The sequence below is a fragment of the Geotrypetes seraphini genome, chromosome 9, assembly GCF_902459505.1.
Source record: "Geotrypetes seraphini chromosome 9, aGeoSer1.1, whole genome shotgun sequence".
Classification (NCBI taxonomy): domain Eukaryota; kingdom Metazoa; phylum Chordata; class Amphibia; order Gymnophiona; family Dermophiidae; genus Geotrypetes; species Geotrypetes seraphini.
Window position 1 is genome coordinate 144,213,690 of NC_047092.1, and position 25,975 is coordinate 144,239,664.

A 25,975-nucleotide genomic window follows, 5' to 3' on the forward strand; every position below is an offset into this window, starting at 1 on the left:
TAAGAATAAGATATAACATCAAGATGAAATACTAGAAGTAGCAATTACATTGAATTTGAGAGAGAGTTCGGTTTTCCGTAAAACTAGAAGAAAAGGATGTAAATTTAAGTTGCCAAATATTAGGGATGTGTGCAGAAAAAAGAACTTTGATTAGTTATTTTCTTGTTTAAATTCCACAATTTTTTTGATATTTTTTTTTTTTTTTAGCTTAACAGTTTCTCTCCCCCTCCCCCCCCCCTCTTTATTAAGCTGCATAGCAAAGCAGTGCAAGCTAAATGCCAAGGAATAGAATGGGCGGCTCGACATTGAACTCGTGCTGATTGGCAGGCTAGATAAAGGGGGGTGGGGGTTTCAAGCAGACCTTTTCACATTCCATAGCATTTTTTTTTTTGTTCAGTATTCTCATATTATAGAAACAAACATTGTAATACATGTACTAAGAGGTTTTACTAAGATGCAGTAACCATTGGTGTGCACTTACCACAGCTCAGTGGCATAGTAAGGGTAGAAGGGCCCCCTCCTCTCCGCGTCCCTCCCCCCCATGCCTTTCTGTCCATGCTCTTCCCCCACCTCCAATACCTCTAAATCTTCACCAGCGCAAGTGGCTTTTCTCCAGCATGCTCATTTCGCCCACATTGGATTTCCCTCTGACATCACTTTCTGGCCCCATGACCCGGAAAAGATTCAGAGGGGAACCAGGCTGCTGCAAGCAACAGGCAGGACAAGTTGCTCGCGCTATCAAAGATCTAAAGAAGGATGGGGTGGGAGGGAGGGATGGTGCCGATATGGCGCCCAGGGCGATCCGCACACCCCGCCACCCCCTTTTGCTATGGCACTGCCACAGCTTATAAAGGCTTACTGCAGGGCATGCTCAGGCATCCTGCAATAATTTCCCAGTAGACGTGGGCTACCCATGTGCTAAAAAATATTTGCATCGTTTTAGCTTTAAGGGGACATGTCTAGCACTGGAATACCCACTATCCACATTACCATGTGGCAACTAATTCAGCGTAGAATTATCACAGGAGCTCTTAAGGGGAAATTTTATAATGGCACCTTAACTTAGGTGCTAGTAGGTGCCCTATAGGTGCCAAAGTTAAGAGGGAAACGCTGTTTCAAATGGTATGTAAATAAAATTTCAAAACACCTACCTGCACCTAAACTAATGGCGCCAGAATCACCCCTCGACTGTAGGTGTGGCTAATGCCAGAAGTGGTGTTAGGTGCTGGTAGGCACCTCCCAGAGGCAAGATTCACAATGGTAGGCACCAGAAATGTAGGCCTTGAAAACCCTGGCCTACATTTCTGGTGCCTACCTTTGCTGGAGGTACGATTCTCTAAACGGCACCATCATGTGATAGATTGGCAGCCACTTTAAAGGTGGTCGCCAACAACCGTCTAGAGAATCTGGTCATTACTGCCTACAAAATAGGTGTTGGTTAGTTCTCTTGTGGTAACTTAATGGCTGTATGCTAATGGCATATACCTATTAATGGCTATTTATTTTAAAATCCAGTTGTAATGAGGTTTAATTCAGAAAATATATATCTCCAAGGTATCCTCATTCAATTGCAAATTCATATGAACTTGAAAAACTTAATAGACACTTTATTCCAATATATCTCCAAATTTCATGGTAACTAATTCAATAGTGACTAATTCATCATTTTTCAACTTTTCAACTCCTCTTAGTTTTCGTTTCGGGATAAGACCTCAGTGGCTACATCTGTACAGAGACAAGTCTATTAAGTACAGAGTTCATAATGTAGCTGGCCTCCTCATTGGTCATATCCTTACTCCTCCCTGTGTTAAATATTCATAATTCTTAGTTTTATATATTATTTTTATGAAATAAATTAGTTTTTAAACTTAGCTCTTTCATAACGTTTAGGCAGTCCTATGAACCGGCTGAAATAAAATAATTATTTCGTGAACCGGCAAACTACTTAGACTGAAATTTTTAAAAACCCTATCACCACCCCATCCCCACGAGCTTGGTCCTGCAAACCATCTAATCCCATCTGCACAAGCCTCAAATAGTTATGATTTTATATTGAAGATATTTTATTAAAGTATAAAAAGAAACAATATTCTGTACAATTGTCATTTTATAAATACAAATAATACAGGGCAAGGATCAGCAAAACCCCCGTCTCCCCTTCCCTTCAACTTATTATATATACGCAGACGACATCTCCATATTAATACCAATAACAAATGTGACCTCAACCAACTCAAAACATATCTCCTCCATCATGCTCGAAATAGAAAAATGGATTTTAAACTTCAAACTGAAATTAAACTCAGAAAAGACAAAGATTTTCCTTGCTAGCCCAAACGAGAAAATCTCTGCAACTACAATATATGTAAACGGCCATGATCACCCAATACTAAAAACCATAAAAATACTGGGAGTCACCCTGGATACCCACCTGTCCCTGACCGAGCACATAAACTCGGTGACTAAAAAATGCTTCTTCATCCTATGGAAACTGAAAACCATAAAAAAATACTTTGACCCGCTATCCTTCAGAATATTGGTACAATCACTGATTTTATCCACCCTGGACTACTGTAACATTGTCTACTTGGGAATATCTAAAAAAAATGTGAGAAAACTGAGAATAGTTCAAAATACGGCCATCCGTCTAATATTCGGACTAAAGAAGAGCGATCATGTTAGTCCATTCTACAAACTCCTTCATTGGTTACCAATTGAAGCACGAATTCTATTCAAATTCTCCTGCCTCTGCTATAAACTAATCTGGGGACTGGCCCCCAGCTACCTACTACCTCCCTTCGAATTCCACTCCTCGATTAGGCCTACCAGAAACCGTAACCTCTTTACCTACCCAAATATCATAGGCTGTAGATATCGCACCTTCTTTGATAGAACATTCAAATTCCAAGCAGGTAGACTGCAAACTTGGACAGGCTACTTCACTTATGCCACCAGAGAATCATATAGTATCTTTAGGAAAGAACTAAAAACCACATTGTTTAAGAAATTTATAACCTAACCAGACTTCTCCCCTAAAATCGGAGCCTCCTCCCATCCCAAGGAGTCCGTCTACCCTCTTCTGCCAAAATTTCTATCTTTAATTGTTACCAGTTTTTCCCACTGGTGCCCGTCCTTCGTTCAAATGTACCAAGTTAACAACTTACTTCTCATCAACATCTTATGTTATCTTTTTCACCTTCGCAGCCTTGCACCTTTGTAACTCAAAGCGCAATCTCCTTTCTCTTCTCCTACTTATGCTCTGAATATCGTCGACTGTATAATGCTACTCATTGTGAAACCATGTAATACACAACCCTGTAACTCTCCTGTTACTATCACTAGATGTTCAATGCTATACTCTGTAATTCGCTGTCTGTAGTTTCTCTTCATTGTAAACCTCCTAGAAGTCGCAAGATTGTTGGCGGTATATAAGAATAAAGTTATTATTATTATTATATATCCCCTCTACTATCAAGAAAACCGAATAAGCCAAATTATTACAGAATGCTACACAAATTATCATGCTAACAGAATACCGCAATCACACATGGCAGGAATGGTGTTAGGTGGAGTGCAACTAGGGCAACTGCCCCCTGGTCAGAGAGAGCCCTAAGCCATCTGGAAGCTAAAGAAGCACTGCCTGGGCTTTGCACTCCCCTGTTATGTCTAACATCAGCTCTAGCTGATGTATTCTAATCACAAGATAGAAATAAAATTATTGTTTTCTACCTTTTTGTCATCTCTGGTTTCTGCTTTCATCGTCTTTTCACTCTCTCTTCCATCCAGCGTCTGCCCCTTCCATTAACTGCCCTCTCCCCCTTCCATATGGTATCTGCCTTCTTTCTACGCCCCTCTCCCCTTTCCATCCAGCCTGTGCCCCCTCTCTCCTTTTTACATGATTCATTCTGCTCTCTTCATTTTTATCTTACCTACACTAGATCTAGCATCTTTGTCCCTCTCTCCTTATTTCTCATCTGACTCCCTTCCCAGCATCAATCTCTCTCTACTTTCTCATTTCTCTCTCTCCCCTTTCCCTCATCTGCTCTCTCCATTCCATCTTGACTTCTTCCCCTCCTCTAATCTCCCTGCCAGCTGTTTCCTTCCTTTTTTCCTCCTCCCCAGTCCAGCAGTACTCCCTTCCCCTCCCTTGTCCAGGAGTACCCCTTCTCCCTTCCCTTCTTCCCTCTCCAGCAAATGTTTCCTCTCTTTAGGCTAGCGACAGCTCTTTGTACTTTTAACTTCGCGGCTAAACTACTGTTTAGGGGCAGTTGTGTGCTGGTTTCATGAGGCGGCAGCCTCGGGGCTTTTGGTAGGCCAGCCCACATCGCATCATCGAAGCGGGCCGGCCTGGCAAAGGCCCCGAGGCTGTCTCATGAAACTGCGGCTAAACTACTGCTTAGGGGCAGCTGTGTGCCAAAGTTAAAAGCACCCAGAGCTGCCGCAGTTGGTCTGGGGGTGCAAAGACAAAGGCAGAAGGCATACGCGGCAGGAGTCCTGGCATACGTTGTGGAAGGCAGGGGTCCCGGCATAGCGATGGCAACAGGAAGTTGCAAGTCAGCTGACGCCGGCACATTTTGTTGTGGCGGGGACCCGAATCCTTCACGGACCGGCAAGATTTTTTTGTGGACCGGCACCAGTCCATGGACCCATGTTTGAAGAACACTGCTCTAAGGGACATGCCATGAAGTACTAATGTTTGCTTAATAAGGATTTTCTATACCAACTTTGCTATGCATCAAAGTAGTAATATAAATATTTAGAAAGGGGAGGAACCCACTATACTACATATCCAGATAGGGTAGAGAGGGTAAAAGGCAGTGTTCCCATAGGCACTCCATATGCATATGAGATTTGTAGGAACAAGTTTTTATGCACTGCCTCTAAACTTGTGCATATTCATTGCAGCTATCCCCAAAATCTGGCTGGTTGTGTTTTGGAGACTGAGAAGAAAACCACTACATTACGCTGAGGTTGTGGGTTCTTTATGACCCTGACCTTGATAGGTAGATTGTCAGCCTGCTGGGACAGATAGGAAAAAATGCTTGAGTACCTGAATGTAAACCGTCTAGACAATCTCCACAGATAGGCAGTTTATAAATAACTTAAATAAAATATAGGCTGAGGACCATACCACAGTGTTTTTTGATGTGGAGAGGCATTTTCGATATGGCGTCCAAATCTGAGTTTGAATGTTTTTGCGGAAGACGTACAAAAGTCCAATAGCAAACGTGACCATTTTTGAATCGGAAAAAGTCTTAACTTTTTGTTTCGAATATGGTCATTTCTCAGATGTGCTTGTCCTCGGTGCCTCTCTCTTTCTGAACCATTTTCTAAAAAGAACATGTCCAAAAGAACGCACATTGGGATGTAGGAGGGGCCAGGATTTTTAGTAGAGTGACCACACAGACCTCCTGGCATAGCAGTGGGGCACCAGGGGGCACTGCTGTGAACATCACATAAAGGGGCCAGGTACATATCTCAGCATAACCCCATTATAGTGTAAGGTGAGCCCCCCAAACCTATTGGACCCAACTGTACACAATTCCAGTAGCCCTTATGCCTACAAGTGTCACCTACATGTAGATACAGTGGGATTTAGGTGGGTTGTGAAAGGCTCCTAAGTGTAGTAGTTAGAGTGGGAATGGGCCTGGGTCTCCATCACTAGTCCACTACACCACCCTCTAGGCTACTACAGAAACCTATTTGCTGCTCTGCTAGGACTGGCCATAACATCTGAAGCTATCATATCATCTTTGGGGATGGGAGGGGTTCAGTGATTACTGTGGGAGTGTGTATGTTGGGGGGGGGAGTTCATGCTTTCATCCCTCAAGTGGTTATCTGGTCAGTTTGGGCACCTTTTTGGCACTAAATTCATTGTTAAAGCAGGTCTAGCCCCAAAAGTCCAAACTGTGTCCTGGATGTTTTCTAAAATGTTCAGTTGCAGAAAAATGTCCAAATCTGAAGCCCAACCTAGTCCCGCTCAAACCATGCCTCTAATACACCCCCTTGAGATCTAGATGCACTGTGGGCAAGCGCCATAGAAATCCATCTAGAAAGTAGGTTTCGAAAATAGTGAATTGGAAGGGCTTGACGAGAAATGTCCATCTGCCCCTGAGCCCCTCTTTTTCTTTATTTGAAAATGAGCCTTCTAGTAATATCTTGTTGCAAAACAAATGTTAATTTAGAGAGATACTAATTAAAATTTTATATTGCACAATAGACATTTAAGTGCAGTACTAGTCATTTTGAAAGCACATAGAAAATGGCTTGTTACCACATTTTTTTTTTTTCTTCATTCCTTTTCTTCTATGGCTAGCTTCCCCTTTTTTCAATGTAAACCCAATTTACCATTATTTTTAGAAAGATGCAGGTTTTAGCTGCATTTGCAGCATTTAATACAGGCGTGGTTGTTAATCATCCTCCTTTTAACAGGTAGGAGGACACATCTAGTCATCTCTGGATAACCATTAGACAAGCACGAGTTAAACAGTAACATACTGTAATAAATATAGGTCAGATAAAGGCCAATCAGCCTTCCAGCTGAATTCTCTGCATCCTCGCTGAAAACTGATTTACTATGCATGCTTAATCACTGACAAGGAGCAGGAATGACACGTTTCCTGTTCGTTTTTATGACTCGAAGCTGGTATGTAGTCAACTGAGTTGCAAAGTCCTGATTCCACCAGAAGTATATTTGGACCTCATTCTTGGATCTACTACCACTTTGTTACCCAGAATTCTCTATTAGATGCTTTAACTGCTCTTGGGGGGTTTGTGTCGGTTGGCCATAAGTACTGGATCAGCACAACCATCAGACAAGCCGAACTATGTACTCACTTAGGGTAGTTACTGCTGCTGCAGTCAAAGCAACAACCATACAAACAAAAAGAAACGAGAGACTTTTTACCAGCAGGAAGGGTGGGCAGTTTTCAAATTGTCCATTTACCCAGATTATTCTGGAGTGGCTGGTGTAGAGGACATCCATGATTTGGGGGGGAGGGGGGAGCATAGAGTTGAAGGTTTGCCTAGAGTGTGTAATACCCTTACGTCAACCCCTGACTCCCTTTTATGGAGACAAAGAAAATATTGAGAAACCCTTGTAGATGTGAAAAACGAAGGCAATTGATTAAAGAGCTTGATGTACTGTGGCTCTGATCTCGTTCTCTGCCTGTGGAGTGGCAGAAAACTTTTAATAAAGTAGGGCCTTAATGATTAACCTGATCTGGGCCCTCTACTTTTCCATCCACGCCCTGAATCCATGTTTATGATATAAGTAGCTTTTTGGATCCTGCTGCTTGGTGAATGAGAGGCTTTCTTTTCTTTCTGTATACATCCCTCCGAAGTTTCCAACGTTTCTGGAAGTGAGGGGGTTGGAAATTCCATAAAATTAGAATGAAGTTAACAATCAGGAAAACAAATGAATCCATCCTTCTGAACGAGCGAAGATTCTGTTGGCTGTGCACAGTCAAAACACAAGTTGGATGACACATAAAGGCCAAAATGGCCCATTTAATGCCTCAAAGCAATTTTGTCCATTTTGGGTAGATGCATATACACATTCTCATGGAACCCAACCCTCTTCCCCCATTATCATCTCCTAACTTATTATAGTACCATTGCCTTTTTAAGGTTGTAACTGCCTCTTTACAGGTTACTTAAGTCATTTAGTTAAATCCGCTTGCTTTCAGTGACTTTTGTTTATTCCGTGCTTGCTTTGACTTTGTGAATTTTAAGTGACTCTCAGCTAGACATTTTAGCAACAAGTTGGTTAATCTTCTACTCATTGATGTTTTTATGTATCTGAGGTTGGGTGGATTTAGCGGCTAATGTGAATTTTTTCTATATGATACATTGCCACTATAATGCTCACAATGAATTACTGGCTTATGCCTATAAGTTGTTTGGTTAACGGAAATAATTTGATCAGCTGTTGAAACAAGGCTTCACCAGGAGATCAGTAGAAGTCACTGTTGGAAGAGAAGGGCTGATAACCTTTCTAGATTTAAAAATATTTTTAAGGCTATGCAGTTAGATACCTAGGACGATAGAAGAACAAGTTTCAGAAGCACCAATACCATGTGCCTATATAAAAGCTAGATCTGTATCAAATAAGGTATATATTAGGGATGCAATGATCAATAATCAGTTGGGTTTGGGTTTTTTTTTTTAGCCGAAATATGGTTAACATCTGTAGATATCTGAGGTTGTGGGACTTATGTCCCCCAGGATATCAAGTTTTACATGTCCTTGGGATAATGAGGAGGAATAGCAGGTTAAGAAAAAAAGTTTGGTAGACTGCATTTCTTCCCCTGTTTTAGAGATTTTGGGCTCCTTTTACAAAGGTACGCTAGCGTTTTTAACGCCCGCACCAGATTAGCTGAAAATCTACTGCCTGCTCAAAAGGAGGCGGTAGTGGCTAGCGCATGCGGCAATTTAGCACGCGCTATTCCGCGGGTTAAGGCCCTAGTGCGCCTTTGTAAAAGGAGCCTGTATCTTGTGAGATTCATGATGAGTCTTTTATTGGATCTTTTAACTGTGCTATATTCTATCCTCCCAGGAAATAGGAGGGATGGTAAGAACATTTTTCAAGAATTTATTACAAAACAATTGGTGAATTATGACCAAGTGTTATTAATTGGCGGTCTAAATTTACATTTGGAGGATGCTTAAAACCCCAAAGTTAAGGAAATCGGTGATTCTTTAGAGTTCTCTAGATTTCCCTGGCCCAGATTACAGCAATCTCATGAGAGGTCATCGGCTTTATTTAATAGCATATTCTAGTGATCATCACAACAATTATGCATTGTTTAATTCATGTCAAAGTTCCGTGGTCTGACCATTTTTTTAATGGATTTTATTTTATCTTGTATGGAGAAATTCAGGAGGAAGTTCTAGATGTATTGACGGTCTAGAGATAAGAATTGACCTGCTTTAATTTTGGCAAAAGAATGAGCCAAATCATGTTCTGAACCATTTGAGGATATCATAGGGTCATTAAAAAAAAAAAAAAAAAGCCCAAAATATGGCATTAAGAGGTAGATGGACGTTAAACCCTTCCAATTTGCTATTTTCAAAACTTATTTTGTAGATGTATTTTTTTATTGTGCATGTCCACGGTGCATCTAAATCTCAAGGGGGCGTGTTAGAAGCATGGTTAGGACAGGTTTCTGATCTGGCAGTTTTCTGCAGTAATCAAACATTTTTAGAAAATGTCCAGAGCATATTTTAGACACTTGGGGGCAAATTCTATAAACGGTGTCACGATTGTAGGTGGCGGTAGGCATCCTACCACTGTCTAGCCAACCAATTGGTACACACGTTAAAAAAAAAAAAAAGCCCTGAGGAAGGTTGCCTACATTGTAGGCATTTTCGTGAGCCTTGGGAGGTGCGTAGGGCCGCCTAAGCTCGTCTAAGGCCAGGTGTAGAGGTGGTTTCACCTGGAAGTGGCCTTAGGCAAGCTTTAGGCATCCCTAAGTGTCTCCCTAGGGCCGCAATAGGCGCCTGAATGTAGGCCAGCAAAATGCTGGTATACATTTCAAATAGATGCATCTACTGATCCGATCACAGCAGGGAATGGCCTATGGAATCTGACCAATCAGAATATTAGGCTACTCCCAGTGCATCCCAGAATGGTATAAGGGGTTAATGTAGCTGGTTTTAAGAAAGATTTGGACAAGTTTCTGGAGGAAAAGTCCATAGTCTGCTATTGAGACAGACATGGGGGAAGGGAAAGGAAATGGGGACTTGTATACCACCTTTTTGTGGCTTTGGCATTCAAAGCTGACATTCAAAGCAGAAGCCACTGTTTGCCCTGGATCGGTAGCATTTTGGGTTATTTAAAAAATTTATATACAACCTGGAGTTTCAGTGGTTTCCAAAAGAACATACATAAAAATAACACATACATAACATAACTGTGAAGACACAATTGATCATTGGTCTGACATAGTAAGGCTATTTTTAGGCCTAAGATTCCGGTTGGCCCAGGTACCTAAGCTCAGCGGCAACACAATTCTCTCACCGTTATCTGTGACATAGACGCTGGTTAGAGAAGTGTGGTGTTAGGCGGGCTTAGGCATCTGTCTGTGAGGACAGATGTGATTCTATATAGGACGCCCCGTGCGATTCTCAGAAGCCACTTAGGCAGCTTCTGAGACCGGGTGTCATGTACAGAATCCGGCCCTCGGGGCTAGACCTGTTTTAACAACGAATAAGTGCAAAAAGGTGCCCAAACTGACCAGGTGACCACAAGAGGGCTGAAGGCACAACCCCCAAGCGTTCCTAGATAAACTCTTAATTCCATATACACCATTGAAAACCTTACGATCTGCAGGCCACAATCTGCTTATAATTCCCTCTTTACAAATCATTAATACTCGAAGAAACGAAATACAGTGGAACCTTGGTTTACGAGCATAATTAATTCCAGAAGCATGCTCGTAAACCGATTTACTCGTATATCAAAGCGAGCTTCCCCATAGGAAGTAAGGGAAACTTGCTTGATTCGTTCCCCTCCCCCACCCCCAAGGCCACTGGCGCTGCTCCACCTTACCCCCCTCGAGGCCACTGGCGCTGCCCCCCCTCCCCCCATGATCCGGCATCCCCTCCTGCTTGTGCCACCTCCCTCACCCCCCCCCCCCCCCCCGCTGCGATCCGGGCCCAGCACAAGCAAGAGGGAGGATCTTAGGGCACTGGCACCGGCAGTGCTGAGTGGGGGATGCCGGATCGTGGCGGGGGGAATGCCGGATCGCTTGGGGGGGGGGCTCGCAAATCGAGTCAATGCTCAGTTTGCGAGGCACGATTTGTGGGAATATTTTGATCGTCATGCAATCCACTCGCAAACCGAGGTTTGACTGTATTCACAATTTACGCTCCGCAGCTGTGGAATACTCTACCCTCTCATCTTAGAGAAGAACAAAAGCTTGATTGCTTTAATAGCAGCTTAAAGTCTTTTTTATTTAAAGATGCTTTTCACACTTAAGTATCAAAAATATGATGCTTATTTTTAAAGAAGTACTGTATACATTTGAAATTTCCCCTGTCAGCCCTATATGTGCTTCCCTGTTTTCTTTTTTTAACTATTGCAGTTCAACCCCTTTCCCTGTTGTATCATGTTGGTCCCTGTACGGTTTCTTATGTGTTCTTATTTTATAATAATGTACCTTGTTTTAAAATGTACATCACTTAGAAGTATTATAAGCGATACAATCAAATTTTAAATAAACCTGAAACCTGAAAAAAATACTTACCTGCCTGTATGATAGCTTTGGATGTTATGGCCAGTCCTAATAGAGCAATATGCAAGTTCCTGTAGTAGTCTGGTGGGTGGTGTAGTCTCAGGGAAGTTGCCCTCCCCCACCACCCTCTGTAACACCAGCCCTGCTGCTAGTGATATTCTGTATAGATTTTGGGGATGAGTCCTATTTTTAAATTAGGGTATCGATTACATGTTTAGAACAATGGGCTAATAAAAATTAAACTATTAACTGCAAATAAATTAAGACACTGATGTGCAAAAGAAAATTGCTGAATGAAGGTATCATAAATTATCCTTTATACCCCCTTTTCCGTTGTTTATAGACATTCAGTTGTGGGTTGGATAATCTAAAAATGTATCCGTGTGTGTAGCTAGTGATATTGTTGACAGGATTTTTCCCTTTGGGCTCCTTTTACTAAGCTGTAATTGCGGTTTTAGCGCGTGCTAAATTGCCATGCACGCTAGACGCTAATGCCAGTTCTAGCCGCGGAGCGTGGGTTTAGCACGCGCTAAAATTCTGCGCGCCCTAAAAACGCTATCGCAGCTTAGCAAAAGGAGCCCTTTGTCTATGAAGTCCAGGGGAATTAGGAAGTCTGAAAAATGGTTCAAGTAAAGAATTTGGGGGAAGGATCCCATAACTTAAACTAAAAATGGTGGGCGTTAGCGTATGATTATAAATGTTAAATTTCTGTCAAAAAAAGATTAATTATTCCAGACTGGTGGGAGGGGACAAATTGGATTTTAAAAAGCTTTATATCCATTAGATATGTAAACTAATGCAGATAATCCCTTAATAAAGCTTAATACCATGATAAAGCTTAACCCCCTCTTACCATCCCCTCCCTAATCCCAGATCCTACTTTTCCCTCTCTTGGAAACCTTCTCTGATTTAACGTTGTAACCCTTCTTCCATAACTCTTTTTGTAATCCACTTTGAACCGAAAGGTAATGGCGGAATAGAAATCTGTAATGTAATGTAATTTACTTAAACCAGTTGATCTGAAAAGTGTCCATAGCTGTAAAACTAGCCTATGTTTTCTACCTTATTTTTAAAATATAAGAGATAGTTTTGTCAATGGCCCTGTCCCATTCCTATAAGCTCTGTCTTAACTGCACAAGCCTTGAACATTTATAAGGCTTGTGCAGATGAGGACAGAGCTTAGGCATTGGTGAAATGAGGCATTATGACATCACAATCTGAGCTCTAGAATGTTGCTACTTATGATTTTAAAGTGTTTGAGGCTTGTGCAGATGAGGACGGAGCTCAGGCATTGGTGGAATGAGGCATTATGACATCACAATCTAAGCTCTAGAATGTTGCTACTTATGATTTTAAAGTGTTTGAGGCTTGTGCAGATGAGAACAGAGCTTGCAGGAATAGGGCAGAGACTGGAAAAGAACTTGACGGGAAAATGAGTTCCCGTAGGGACAGGGGAAAATTTGCCCCTGTGTTGTTCTCTAAGGGCTCCTTTTACTAAACCATGTTAGGGCTTTAACGCGCAGAATAGCGCGCGCTAGACCTTAATGCCAGCATTGAGCTGGCATTAGTTCTAGAAGCATAGCGCACGGTATAGCACGTGGTAATTTCCTGCGTGCGCTAATAACGCTAGCACACCTTAGTAAAAGGAGCCCTAAGTTTCAACTACCTATTTTTTAAAAATCTGATCCACTTGTAGATGCCATACCAATAGATAGGGTATGGATATCACTATAAATGGTACTAGAATTCTTGAGGAAATGTGCTAAATCGTGCAGTTTGGACATTTGTCTTGCATATTTAATGAAGTTGGCTACTGTACCATTTCTTGATTGATTTACTGATTTGTTTAATATAAAACTGCACTCAGGCGCACTTCCATCATCAGGAGGTGATATTATTTTAATTCCTGCTAGTGCTAAGGAACTAAGCAGACTGTTGGGGATTGAAGCTATCTTTATAAAGATGATGAAAGGTTTTGTTATTAAGCAATTTTGATCTTTCATTCTTCCCAATCTGGTTTTCGAAAACACTTTAGTACCAAAACTTTAGTGGGATCAATTGCTGCTTATGGAATATTGAGTCCAGGAAAATGTGCAATTCTTACACAGTTTGATATTTCATGTGCTTTTGATTTGGTTGATCACAATATTTTATTGTCCTTGAGCAGTTTTGGTGTCCATGGTGGTGGTCTGCAATGGTTTCATGGTTAATCTACCCGACCTTATTATACTAAGAGAAGCAGTATGTTGTCCAAGTCCTGGGGAGCAACTTGTGGTGTCTCCCAGGGCTCTCCTTTTCTCCTTTATCTCCCACATTGTTTAATATTATGTTGCCATCCTTAGGGGTATATTTAGAATAGCTTAAATTGTTTTATTTTTTTATATATTCAGATGATATGAATTTTATACTCTGTTACTGATGACTGACTAGCTACTCTTAATGGTATTTTAAACTGTTAATATGATAGATAACTGAATTACCGTATTTTCACGCATATAATGCGTGCGTTATACATGATTTTTACAAACCGTGCATAACCTTGCGCGTTATACGCGTGAGCGCGTTTTACAATGTTTTTTTTTACATAGTTCCCCCCCCCGAAGTCCGATTCACCCCGCAAGACCACTCGCACCATCCCCCCCGATGTCCGATTCATCCCCCCCCCCCCCGCAGGACTGATCGCACCCCCACAGCCTCCCCCCCCCCATCATGGAGAACCTCCTACTGTTCTCCTGCTGCTTCCTCTGCCCTTCTGTCCCGGCCCTTCTGTGAGCCCTGCTCTGAAATGCTTCCTCTTCCGGCGGTCCCGGCCCTTCTGTGAGCCCTGCGTCTGCGCTGCTTCCTCTTCTGGCGGTCCCGCCCTTTCTCTGTCTACTGCTGCTTATTTCTTTAGTGATGCTAGATGTATGCAGTGCTGTACATTTATATTCTTTTGGCTTGGTTCATTGGACCATCCATTGAGATCTCAGCATTTCAATATTGCAGTGGACTGTTTAATTTTTGAATACTTCCAGAATCTTGGAAGTTGAGGTTGACCAGTCTCTCAACAATGAAGACTTATGCAAGCAAAGAGCAATTAGTAGAGAGTGTTTTTCCTCCCTCTTTTCTTTCCTCGTGTTTTCATAAATTCAATCTCGCACCACAGCAACTGTATATATTTCACCTAAAGGTCGCTATTTATATTTCACTGGAGTTTTCCTTCACTTTACTCTCCATTTTTATTGATCATGATATCTTTACCACTTATACACATTCTCTTGGAGTCCCCTCTCCATTATTCATGTTGTTTATTTCATCACCTTCATTCTTATTCTCCTCACATTTGTCACATTCTTTCACCAACTCATTTTAGTCAAAATACTCCACCAGTCTCCGTTCCATTTTTGCACTATATCACTTTCATGCATGATGCCACTTGCATCCTTAGATTCACCAACACAGAGACTGCTCTAAATTGTTTATATATCATTCCAATGTAATCCTTTTATTTATAGGACCCCTGAAGAAGACTATCTTGTCAAAACATGGACCATGTTGGGTCCTACGCTTTCAGCAAACTAGGGCTTTTAGTTTTTTATATGGATTGCTTTCTGGGAACATCGTCATTCCACAGTGTTTTTTGGTTTCTCTTGGATTTTCATCTCTGTGGATTTCCCAGGGTCTTTTTTTTTTTTTGGGGGGGGGGCATAATTGCAAATAAACAAAGGAAGAACCCAGTGGTAAGTTGGGTAGGCATGTAGCTCTGAAATTTTATTTTATTTTATTTTTTTTTGCTAGAGGGTAGACCAAGGGGATTGAAAGGCTGAAACTGGATGAGTAGGCTATTTAGATACTTTGCAGTCACCAGTAAATAATTAAAGGACCTCAATGTTGCTCTCTGACTGCTGGCAGGAGGGCCAAACCCACTTGTCTGGAAAAATTCAAACACAAGTGATCAAGTATGCATAATTCACTTTTTATTAATTCGAAAGAGAAGCCTGGCCTTTTTTTTTTTTTTTTTTTTAGATGTACAAGGGTCTGAAGTTGCTTACAAGGTGGTATAGGCATGGTGATCTCAAATCTTTTTTTTTCTATTTTTTGGAAAGCAGGATAAAAATAAAGTACAAGAGAATTAATTTGAGTGAACGTCATCGATAAGAGCTTGCTACAAAGGAGTTATGGTTTTATATTTATAGATTCTTGGGTAATGATGGTGGTAAAGACATTTTCTTAAATGGATAAAGCACATTTTGAGTGTCTTTAAAATTAAAACAGAAACAGCCTCACAACAGAGATGTTTTTTTATGTTTGAAATTTTTTGACTTGAAATAAATAGCTAAACATAGATTTGTTCCGGTCAATAAAAATGCATTTATTTCAAGAAAATGGTTTCAGCTGCTGAAGTGAGGGGGGAAAAAAAAACTTGTTACTAAACTAGACTAAGGGTTCCTTTTACTAAGGTGCGTTAACGTTTTTAGCGCACGCAGAAAATTACCACATGCTACACATCTTGAACTAACGCCAGCTCAATGCTGGCATTAAGGTCTAGCACACGCGGCTATGTAGCGTGCGCTATTCCGTGCATTAAAGCCCTAACGCGGCTTAGTAAAAGGAGCCCTAAGTTGCTTTGGCAATGAAGCAAAAGCCACTCTTTGGTCTAGCACAGCGGTCTCAAACTCGCGGCCTGCGGGCCGCATGCAGCCCTCCAGGTGCTATTTTGCGGCCCACAGTCTGGATGCGATGATCAACTGCTCCCTTGCTGCAGTTGATTGTTCCGGTCAAAGCTGCGGCCGGCGGCGGCTCCTCGCGCCATCCACATCAGCATTTCTCTTCCCTCTTCCGTTCCTTGTGGAGCAGCAGCGTTTCTGGCTGGCTCCCTTGCTCAGTCGATCGTTCCGTTCAAAGCCGCAGGTAACGCCTCCTCGCGCTATCCACTCCTGCATCGGAAGCGTCTCTGACGTCAGTTTTCAGTATAATGTGGAGGGTTACACCCCCCCCCCCAACACGGCAGCGTGATCCCTATGAAATAGAATGGGGGGGTTCCCCCATCCCCCCCATCGGAGCCCTTTAAAAGAAGGTTTTCCTGCGGTGCACTAAAGTCTTGCGGTGAATTGTCGGCGCTCATTTGTCGGCGCGCATTTGTCTTGCGCGCTTTTGTCCTGTCACCTGTAGTCATGAACACCGAGGGTTAAATTGATACCTTTCCCCAGGAGAAGGAGTGAATTACATTAAAAAATAATAATTTTGAAATGTAACTTTGAAAATAAAAATATTAATTAAACATATAATAAAATAGATATAAAGAAGCACTAAGGACTCTAAATTGAATATAGAAATAACATTTAATAACCAGTTACTGTATAAACACTCTAGATAATGAAATTCTGCTTCCCCTGTACTCAGTTTTTTAAATGTCGAAGTAGAATCTTCTTTGATACCATTAATTGTGTTTCACCATCAGAAATTACTATGCAGGATTTCTTATAAGTATTATTTATTCTTTTAAATCCTTTGTCCAGGGAAAACTAACTGATGGGTCTAAGAACGTTTTCTTTAAATAATGTATCTTACAGCCTCCAGCTTCTCCGAATTCTCATTTTTTCCTCGGGTTAGTGTATTGGAAGCTTTCTGTCCTTTCTGTGTAGGGGTACCACGTTTAGTGCTGTTGCTACTAGATCTATCTCTCCCTGGAACCAACCTACTACTCTAACTAAAACCGAATCAATAAGAAAAACCTTATCCTAAATCTAATAACCCCCACAGTTGCCTAAAATACTTTCTTAGCTATGAAAAAAAACAAATAATTGATATTCCTTATACTATTTCCCTCCCCAAAATTTCCTATATATAATCACAAAACTCATCCTTCCTCTAAACATTTCATGCATATAAATCTTTTCCCCAAATCCCAAAAATCTTTACAGAAAATATTCCCAGAAAAAAATTTCCAAGGCAGTTTCACAACTTTGCTTCACTAATGGTCTCTCGCAACATTCCACAGAAATCTGTCACAGGAACATTTCATTAACTTCTCCAGAAATCAGCACTACAGACGTATTACTGCCAGTTACTGGGCAGACTTGTACGGTCTGTGTCTGTGCATGGCCGTTTGGAGGAGGATGGGCAGGGGAGGGCTTCAATGGCTGGGAGGGTGTAGATGGGCTGGAGTAAGTCTTAACAGAGATTTCGGCAGTTGGAACCCAAGCACAGTACCGGGTAAAGCTTTGGATTCTCGCCCAGAAATAGCTAAGAAGAAAAAAAAAAAAAAATTTAAATTGAATCAGGTTGGGCAGACTGGATGGACCATTCGGGTCTTTATCTGCCGTCATCTACTATGTTACTATGTATTACACAGAGGCTGAAAATTTCTCCAGAAATCAGGTTTCAAAAGCAGTTTCACAACTTTGCTTCACCAATATTTTTTATTTATTTAGTCATTAATTTAGTTCGCACTCCCAAAGGAGGCCAGAACGGGTTACAGGAGTACATTCATAGTATGGGTAGGACAAATTTTAGTGAGACATAAGGGCTTCTTTTACAAAGGTGCGCTAGCGGTTTTGGGGCGCACGCTAGACACTATTGCCTCCTTTTAAGCAGGCGGTAATTTTTTGGCTAGCGCGTGCTATAGCACGCACTAATCTTGTACATGCACTAAAAACGCTAGTGCACCTTAGTAAAAGGAGCCCATAGACTTTGTACATTCACAACATTTACAGACTTTACAGCATTTACAGTATAGACATAACATGCAGACTTATAAATGCAGACAGTGGACATAGGGTGGTTTGGATCGCAGTATTTTCATTGTAGATATACAGTGTTCCCCTGGTCATTCGCGGTCGGTGGTTCGCGGTCCCGGTCATTCACGGTATTGTCCGACCGCGAACCGCCGACAAGGAGAGGTGAATGGAAACCTGTAAAGATGTTCCCGGAGCATTATTTCGCATTTTGTTTTCCGTCGGGGGCCATTCTTTGAGTTTTCTGTGGCAGCTTTTATTTCGTTCAGTCACCTACCGCGCCAGTTTGCGTTTCCCAATGAGAAGAGGGGGAGGGGCGGGGCATCACTTCCGTCCCAGGCATCAGTCTTTTTTTTTTTTAAGGGTAGCTTTTGTGTCCTTTTCCTGCGCCTCCATCACTCTCGCCGGCTAACGGGATCGAACGCTTGATTGATAGGTCAACGGACAAAGGGACTGGGAAAGATAAGGAAGTGGAGTGAGGAGGGAGGGCTGGTTTTAGCATCTTGTTGACGGTTTGGCAGTGCTCGTGCGAGATGGAGGGTGCGCCGTGGGTCGTGCTAGTATTGGTAGTCCTTTGCGGCGTGCTCCGCTCAGAGCGCCTTGATGCAAAGGGCGCAAAGTGTTCCCCCGGTAGTTCGCGATTGGATAAGGCCCTCTCCCGCTGCCCTCTTCAGGCTCCGCCATGAAAAACCGTATTTGCAGTTTTTCGAGATTCGCAGGGGTTCCTGGAACGGAACCCCCACAAATATCGGGGGAGTATTGTACTAGGAAGTAGAATAGCTTTTCTTTGCAGGTGAAAGTGGTAATAATTCAAGTTATATTTGCGGTGGCATGTGAGTTTTTTTAGCGAGATTCCGTTTGGTATATTAGGTGTTGCCTTTGGGATTCCATCCGTCCGGGAATCTCACACAGGACCTCTCATAAAATCTTCTCCAAAAATCAGCACCACAGATTTGTCACTTGGAGAATATCTCAAAACACTTCCCAGAAGATTCTCACAGACTATTTCTAGCATCAAATAGTTTCATAGATCAAACAACTCTTCACATCAGCCAGAAAGAAATGTTTTCACCCTTGGATAAATACCAGAATCTATATATCCAACCTCAACTTCAACCAAAACCTCCAATTCCTATTCAAAATTCAATAAAACCTGCTATAATTATCTTCTCAAAAGCCTCTCAAGCCCAAACACCTCCATACAGAACCAGGTCACCCTCCCAGGTCACTGTTAAATCTGACAGTTAGAATGTTCAGACAGCTGATGCTGATCTCTGCACTAGGACAGCAAACCTGTGCAGGAGATCAGCAACAGAATACCAAAACTGCACCAATACAAAAGACACACAAACCAAACTTCTCAAAATAGGAAAAAACCCACAGGTCTTACATTTCAGATTTTCTTTGCTTTTAAAAACCCTTTAAAATCTTCTTTAAAACCCTGTTTTTCTCACTCAGGTAACTTTTAACCCTGGTTACATTAACCAAAAGTTTCTCGCTGCCATTGGCCTATAGAAAAGCTTAATTACTTCATTTTTCTTGAAACACTACATTCTATTGCATAAAGTGATCGTACTTATAATTATAAAAACGCTTTCCACTCTATATGGCATCTGCATGTGGGAGAGCCAGAACTTCCTTGAAATATTTCCTCAGTAATATCTCCGCAGATAAACGAAGACAAATTGGAATATTATGGGCTCTAATTTGATTCTACCATCTCAGCTTGATTTTACATAGGAAAACTATCTTTAATCCATGTCGCATCAGCTTGCTGACAATTAACTGAGCACCAAATTGTAGGGATTTATTCATAGCTTGTATTATCCCTATAATTCTGTTACTTTAGAGACTGCAGGGGAAAGTCACAGAATTGTTGTACTGGACTAGACATTGTTTCAGTCCTTTTAACCACTTTCCAAATATCGGGCATTTTTGATGGATCACTGTCCTCCAAAGTCTCTTGAGGAAAAGCTACAGGCTGAAGAGTACCTTCAGACTGTTGCAGTGTTGATTTTAGCTCCCCACTTTGGGGCAGACCAACTTGGAATAATCCCTCTGTGGGTGAGAGATTGAGAGGAAGTAGGAGGGTCAGATGAAACCCTATCTCCTGAACTTAAGGGGGCTTCAGAATTTGGCCTGGTTGTAAAAGAGGAGATGGACTCTTACAAAAACGCACTAGGGGCCAGATTCTGTAAAGGGCACCTTTTTAGGTGCTTAATTTAATTGGCAAAATATCCTTAATAGCTAAGTGGAGAAAAAAATGAATTGGGCGATAGGCGACTACACAATTCTATAAAAGGTAGGCGCCTATCACATGGCGCTTAACAGCACTTAATTCCTAAGTGGACATTTTATGTTTAAATATGTTTATTGATTTTGCAAAGAAGCCAAAAAACACAAGTACAAAAACAGTATGCAATGAACTACAACCAAGTCCCCCCCCGCCCTCCCTCCCAATCCCCCTCCGCCCAAGTATCCCACAGTAACAGATGATTCATCCTCTAGTAAACAAACAGAATTACGGGTTTAACAGGTTACTACGAGCTTTATGAGTCAGTGTAAGCCAAAATGGTTCCCAAACAGAACAATATAAACGGCCCTTAGGAGTGTCCAGTGATGTCAAGGACAGTCGCTCCATAGACGCTTGGCGAAGCATAAGAGTACGCCAGAGTGACAAAGTCGGTGGGTCCGATACAATCCAGCAATGTAATATAGTTTTCTTTCCCAAGAGGAAGGCCCGAGCCAAAAAACCCCGGAAGCCCTTCGGGGACACCCAGGGGAGAAAGTCTAATGTGAAAAGCATCTCAGGGCGGTTAGTGTAACTGTGGCGCCACATTGAGGCAATATGCTGTTGCAATTGATTCCAAAAGCCCTGGATCAAAGGACAAGCCCAAAATTGATGACCCAAGGTCGCCCTGGGTTGAGTAAGTGGACATTTTAATGAGCAGAGTGTGACTTAGGTGCTACTAAGCTTGATTCTCCAAAAATGTAGGTGCCTGAAATGTAGGCCTTTAAAAACCCTGACCTACATTTCCAGCACGTAAGGTTTTACATAGGCGCCATTCTGTAAATGGTGCCCAAGTGTGATTGACATGCGACTGGTGCCATTTTTCTAGGCGCTGGCCGATTTAGATGCCGTTTACAGAATCTAGGCCTAAATGTCTCTCAACCTATGTCTGGAGCAGAGGGGGTAACTAGTAGACAAATGTTTGGTCTTGGCTTTCCGTTTCCCCCATGATGGCAACAAGGATCACTGAAAGCATAATACCTAGTTAAAGAGTTGAGGCAATCTTCAAAAACTCCAGCATGTCTTGCCCATCACAGCTCCACCGGTGCTTCAAAGGGGCTCGCAAGGGGCCTGGCATATCCCTTAGGGCACACCCTGAGGCCACACCGCAGTTAACCTGTGGACTTTAAACCCAATGCCAGCCCTCTGTAGATAATGTCACCAGTCCAGTGGGAAGAACTGGAGCTGGTCTTCAGTGCACAGGGAGTTCTCCTTCAGCAATCAGGTGTTCTCGCTTCTCCTCAACTGCCCTTTTTATGTTGTGCATTGAAGTTCTTCACTTAAGCTATGGATGCAGCTATGTTTAAAATACTTTCCTTGAAGTAACAGATGTTCAGCAACCTGAGCAAGGCACGGATAACTGCAACTGTGTTGGGACATGCATCAAATCCTTGTAAAATATTTATTCATATTGGCACCTAATATTTCATCCAAAATATCTCTTATCCAAAAGTGCCATAAGAAGCTTTTCTGCTGAATTCCTGGTATTCAGAAGTATTAACACTATGTATATTTGTATCTGTGCTCAAGGTCTAATGTATTTGCACCCTAGTGGACATGGCACCTTTTTTCCTCTGTTTAGATAGTCTTGGCTTCTAAGGGCTTACAAACTCGGAACAATTGACAAATTATGTATTGTAGGGATGCAATGAAGAGAACATAAGAGCTTCCATACGGGGACAGACCAAAGACCTGTTTCCAACAGTGGCCAAAAGAGAGAAACCACAGGGGTAAAGGAAACACCCCTATGAATCCAAAAAGGAGCAAGCACACCAAGCAGGGCTCAGACAATGGTCTTTCAATACAACATCTAAAACGTATTCAACAAAGCCAGACTCGCGACGGAGCCATGTTTTATCAGAAAGTCCGCCTGCCTCAGGAGTCATAGTATTGGGGGGGGGGGGGGTTCATGGCTTGTTGGAAACACCTGCTTCCTTTGGCCAGCTTCTCCAAGTCTTCCCCTTCAGCATACAGGCTGTTTTTACATATCCTGAGGTGGCCAATCTAGGTTACAAGAACATGGCAAGATCCCAAAAAAGTAAAATATATTTTGTTAATTTATCCTAGAAATAAGTTGTGGATTTTCCCAAGCCCATATTAATGTCTAGTATTTTTGGAAAGAGTACACAAGTGATTAAAATACTGAGTAGAGCAGTGGTCTCAAATTCAAACCCTTTGTAGGGCCACATTTTGGATTTGTAGGTACTTGGAGGGCTGCAGAAAAAAATAGTTAATGTCTTATTAAAGAAATGGCAATTTTGCATGAGGTAAAACTCATTATAGTTTATAAAGCTTTAGGGCTCCTTTTACAAAGCTACATTAGGGCTTTAACGCATTAGTTCTAGCTGCGTAGTACACGGTAATATCCTGCGTGCGCTAAAAATGCTAGCGCACCTTAGTAAAAGGAGCCCTTAGTTACAAATTTGTTAAATGGTTGTGTCTTTAATCATTTTCTAAAAGAGTAATAAGATGGGACTCCTGGCATGATTTTACCAAACCAGACATTCATTTTGGCTGCCTGAAAAGAGAGGGTCCTCTCGAGAAATCTCTTAAAACGACACGATAAGAAACTAAATGAACTCTACGTTTGGGCTGGTTAGAGTGGTTTAAAGAGAAATGGGAAACCAGGTAACCAAAAATTGATTTAAAGCAAGTACATGCAAATTTAAATAAAACTCTTAGAAGGCGGAAGTGCAAATTGACTGAAATAAGCCACTAGTAATTGTAAAAAAGGAAAATAAAGATATGGCTGGATAGAGCCAGAACATTACTTCATTGAGCTATTATTAAAGTAGCAGATCTCGCGTAGTGGACACACTTTGCCCTTTGGCGGAAATAAATTTTGACAGCCGCTGAGGTTCATAAAAAACATATCTGTTACCTTGATAAACCATAACACATTTACAGGGGTGTCTCAAAACGAACGTTGCACCCAACTGCAGGGCCTGAGGTCTCAAAATGAGAAACTTTTTTCTTCTCTTCTGGGTTGAACATGATACGTCAGGATACATTCTAATACCTTTTGATATAAATGGAACATCTTTATATTTAAAAAAAAGAGCTTCCTATCTGAATCGATAGCAAATTGTACCAACAGCGTAGCAGTAGTCTGAGCTTCACTATCTGATCTCTCTATATGCTTTCTTTTGTTAGTGATATTATTAAAGGTTGTCTAGTTTTAGAAAGAAGAATTGGGTACACTATGCAATTTGTTTCTTTTGGGGTGCATTAGATTATATTGTTTTACAAGATACTGTTCTCTCTTGAGATGTTGCTAGATTTCTTCTAATAGTTTAGATTTAATGAATGAGAGCCTCTATAAATCTGTGATTCACCTTTGTTATCTTTTTACATATAGTTTACAAATGTTCAGAAACTGCTTTAAAATTATTTAAAATACTTGGTTAAGTTCCAGAATAACAGATTTTTCTAAACATCATAAGAATAGCCAACCATTGTGACAAGTGGGATTTTAATAGTAGTCTGTATGGAGAAAGGTATTCCAGGAACCTGTATATTGCTGCAGAAACATTTAATCTGGATGTTATCAAGTGAGATCGTTGTAAAACGAAACCTCTTTCTTTAATGCAGAAAATTGTTGGGTGTCCAATCCATGAAAATTGTTGGGTGTGCAGCCCATGAGTCATATGTGACCCACATGACCTTGTGACGAAGCCCACTTAAGAGTTTTAGCAAAAAAAAAAAAAAAAACCCCCAAAAAACAAAAACTTAGCAAGCACACATGAATTTGAAACATTGTAGAGCTATTTGCTGTATATGAAGTTATACTCCAAAAGTTAGTGAATCATGTGAAATTGTAATTCATACTATAAAGCAGTTACATTTGTTTGGCTCACTGTTGAAAACGCTTACACACTGGTCTAGAAAGAACTCCTTGGTTGTGATCTGTTCATTTGATTGTAGTCCCCTTTTCTGTGCACAGGTGGTTATGTACATTGGTCAAGCTTCCAAGGACCTCTTGAAGTGGCCTCGTCCCGCTTCCCCTCCTGTTGTAAAGCTGGAAACAAGAGTGGACACAGAGTATGGAATGCCGTCTACACATGCTATGGCTGCTACTGCCATCTCATTCACATTTCTTCTTGCAACTATGCATAGGTATAAGGTAGGAAGAAAGTCCAATAGCATATCCCAACCATTTGAAACTGTAACAAAACTACTCCAAGTTGTAGTTTACAAATGAATGACGCAGTTGAAATGGGTGTATTCTGTTAGGTCATGTAGATAGGCCCGTAGTGTATTGCAACATTAGCTTCAGCCAGTCAAGAAGTATTTTAATAGTCCATTAAAATATTCCTCAAGGAAAATAAACAAGAAAATGATTTTAATTTTAATTGTTGCCTTGTAAAACGTATAATTTTTGTAGTTTTTTTTCTATTCTTCCCATTTAGTTGAGTTATTTTGTTGAGCACCGCTATATGGATATTGGATGGCTGCTCTGGGCATTTTGCGTAAATGCATGTGTCTTTTCTTTTTTTTTTTTTGGTCTTTGTAATCCCTATAATTTGCCCAATTATCTAGATGTATACTTAGATGGTATAGTAAGATCCAAGTGCAGTATTAAAGAAGGTTTGAACAGTCTTTTCTTTTTTTTTTTAATTGAAAACCTGTACAATTGATTCTCATCTATTATCCAATCCCCTTGAGATCATGGTTGCATTAAGCCCACTGCCAAAGTGGGAGGATTAAGTTCCCAACTTAAAAGGAAAAATGTCTAGAATGACTAACCCAGGAATGACAGGTTAATGCATCAGCTGTCCTTGAAAATGGCTAATATCATACAACTATTCACCCTAGAGCAGTGTCTCTTAAACTTTTTTAGCTCTGGCACACTAAACGGAGCAAATGGTTTTTGCGGCACATTATAATTGAAATTATAAAATTGCAAAACCAACAAAAAAATTAATTTGGGAGTTATTTATTTAAAGTTCTTTAAGCTATGTTTGTGTAATTGTAACAACAGTGAAACTAAAGTAGATAGAATAGAATTGTTATCATGGATGTGCTTGTTTTTGAGTGCAAATTAACTCAAAATGTGGCTCGATAGTCGATAAGCAAACATGCATTTCATCGTTCACCACCTGCAGGCGTTCTCCTTTTATCGATTTAATTTCTATCGGAGCTGAAAATCCAAGTTCGCAAAGATAAAAATATCCAAATGGTATTGCTTTGTTGCTCAAGTTAGGATAACTACAGCATAAAAAATAAAATTGCTTGCCGTTAGTTTTCAAGGACTAATCACGCCAAAGAATGATGCTTGTCTGGGCCTGTTGTATCCTTACGCACCTAGATGCTCATAATGTAGGGTCATGAAATGGTTAACTGTTGTTTAAAATATTGCTCTGGTCTACATAGCTGAAGAAAGTGTACAATCTATTGACTCCATCTGCCTAAAATGTATGTCCCTACCTTACCACATTGTAAGCTGAATAGATAAGAGTTTGAGCCATGATGTACCCTGCCCTTCTGTACATTTAACATTTAGAACTGTAAGAGTTAGATAAGTGACCTTCTAGTGTGAGCTTAGGACCAATAATAATTTTAGAAAAGTTATAGAAGTAACAAATGAAAATTGTAGTTTTTGCATATATTAGTTTGCAAAAAGAGCATAAAAGTCCGTGTATTTCCTGTTTCTGACACTCTAGTAGGCAGGCTATTAACTGCACTAGAGTCCGGTATACCGTAATAAATTTCTTGTACTTTCTTCACGCCTC

The 25,975-nt window shown here is 41.1% G+C and overlaps 1 protein-coding gene across 3 annotated transcripts in view; it reads left to right on the forward strand.

The window, feature by feature from the left end:
- Nucleotides 1-25,975, forward strand: part of SGPP2 (sphingosine-1-phosphate phosphatase 2) — a 105,047-nt gene that overhangs the window by 44,980 nt on the left and 34,092 nt on the right. For 2 of the 3 annotated variants that reach the window (XM_033959186.1, XM_033959187.1), the window contains one exon: nt 24,187-24,366. The exons of the other annotated variant lie outside the window; for it this stretch is intronic. In XM_033959186.1, coding sequence (XP_033815077.1) covers nt 24,187-24,366 — 180 coding nt within the window. The remainder of the gene's footprint in view (nt 1-24,186; nt 24,367-25,975) is intronic. 3 annotated transcript variants of the gene reach the window in all.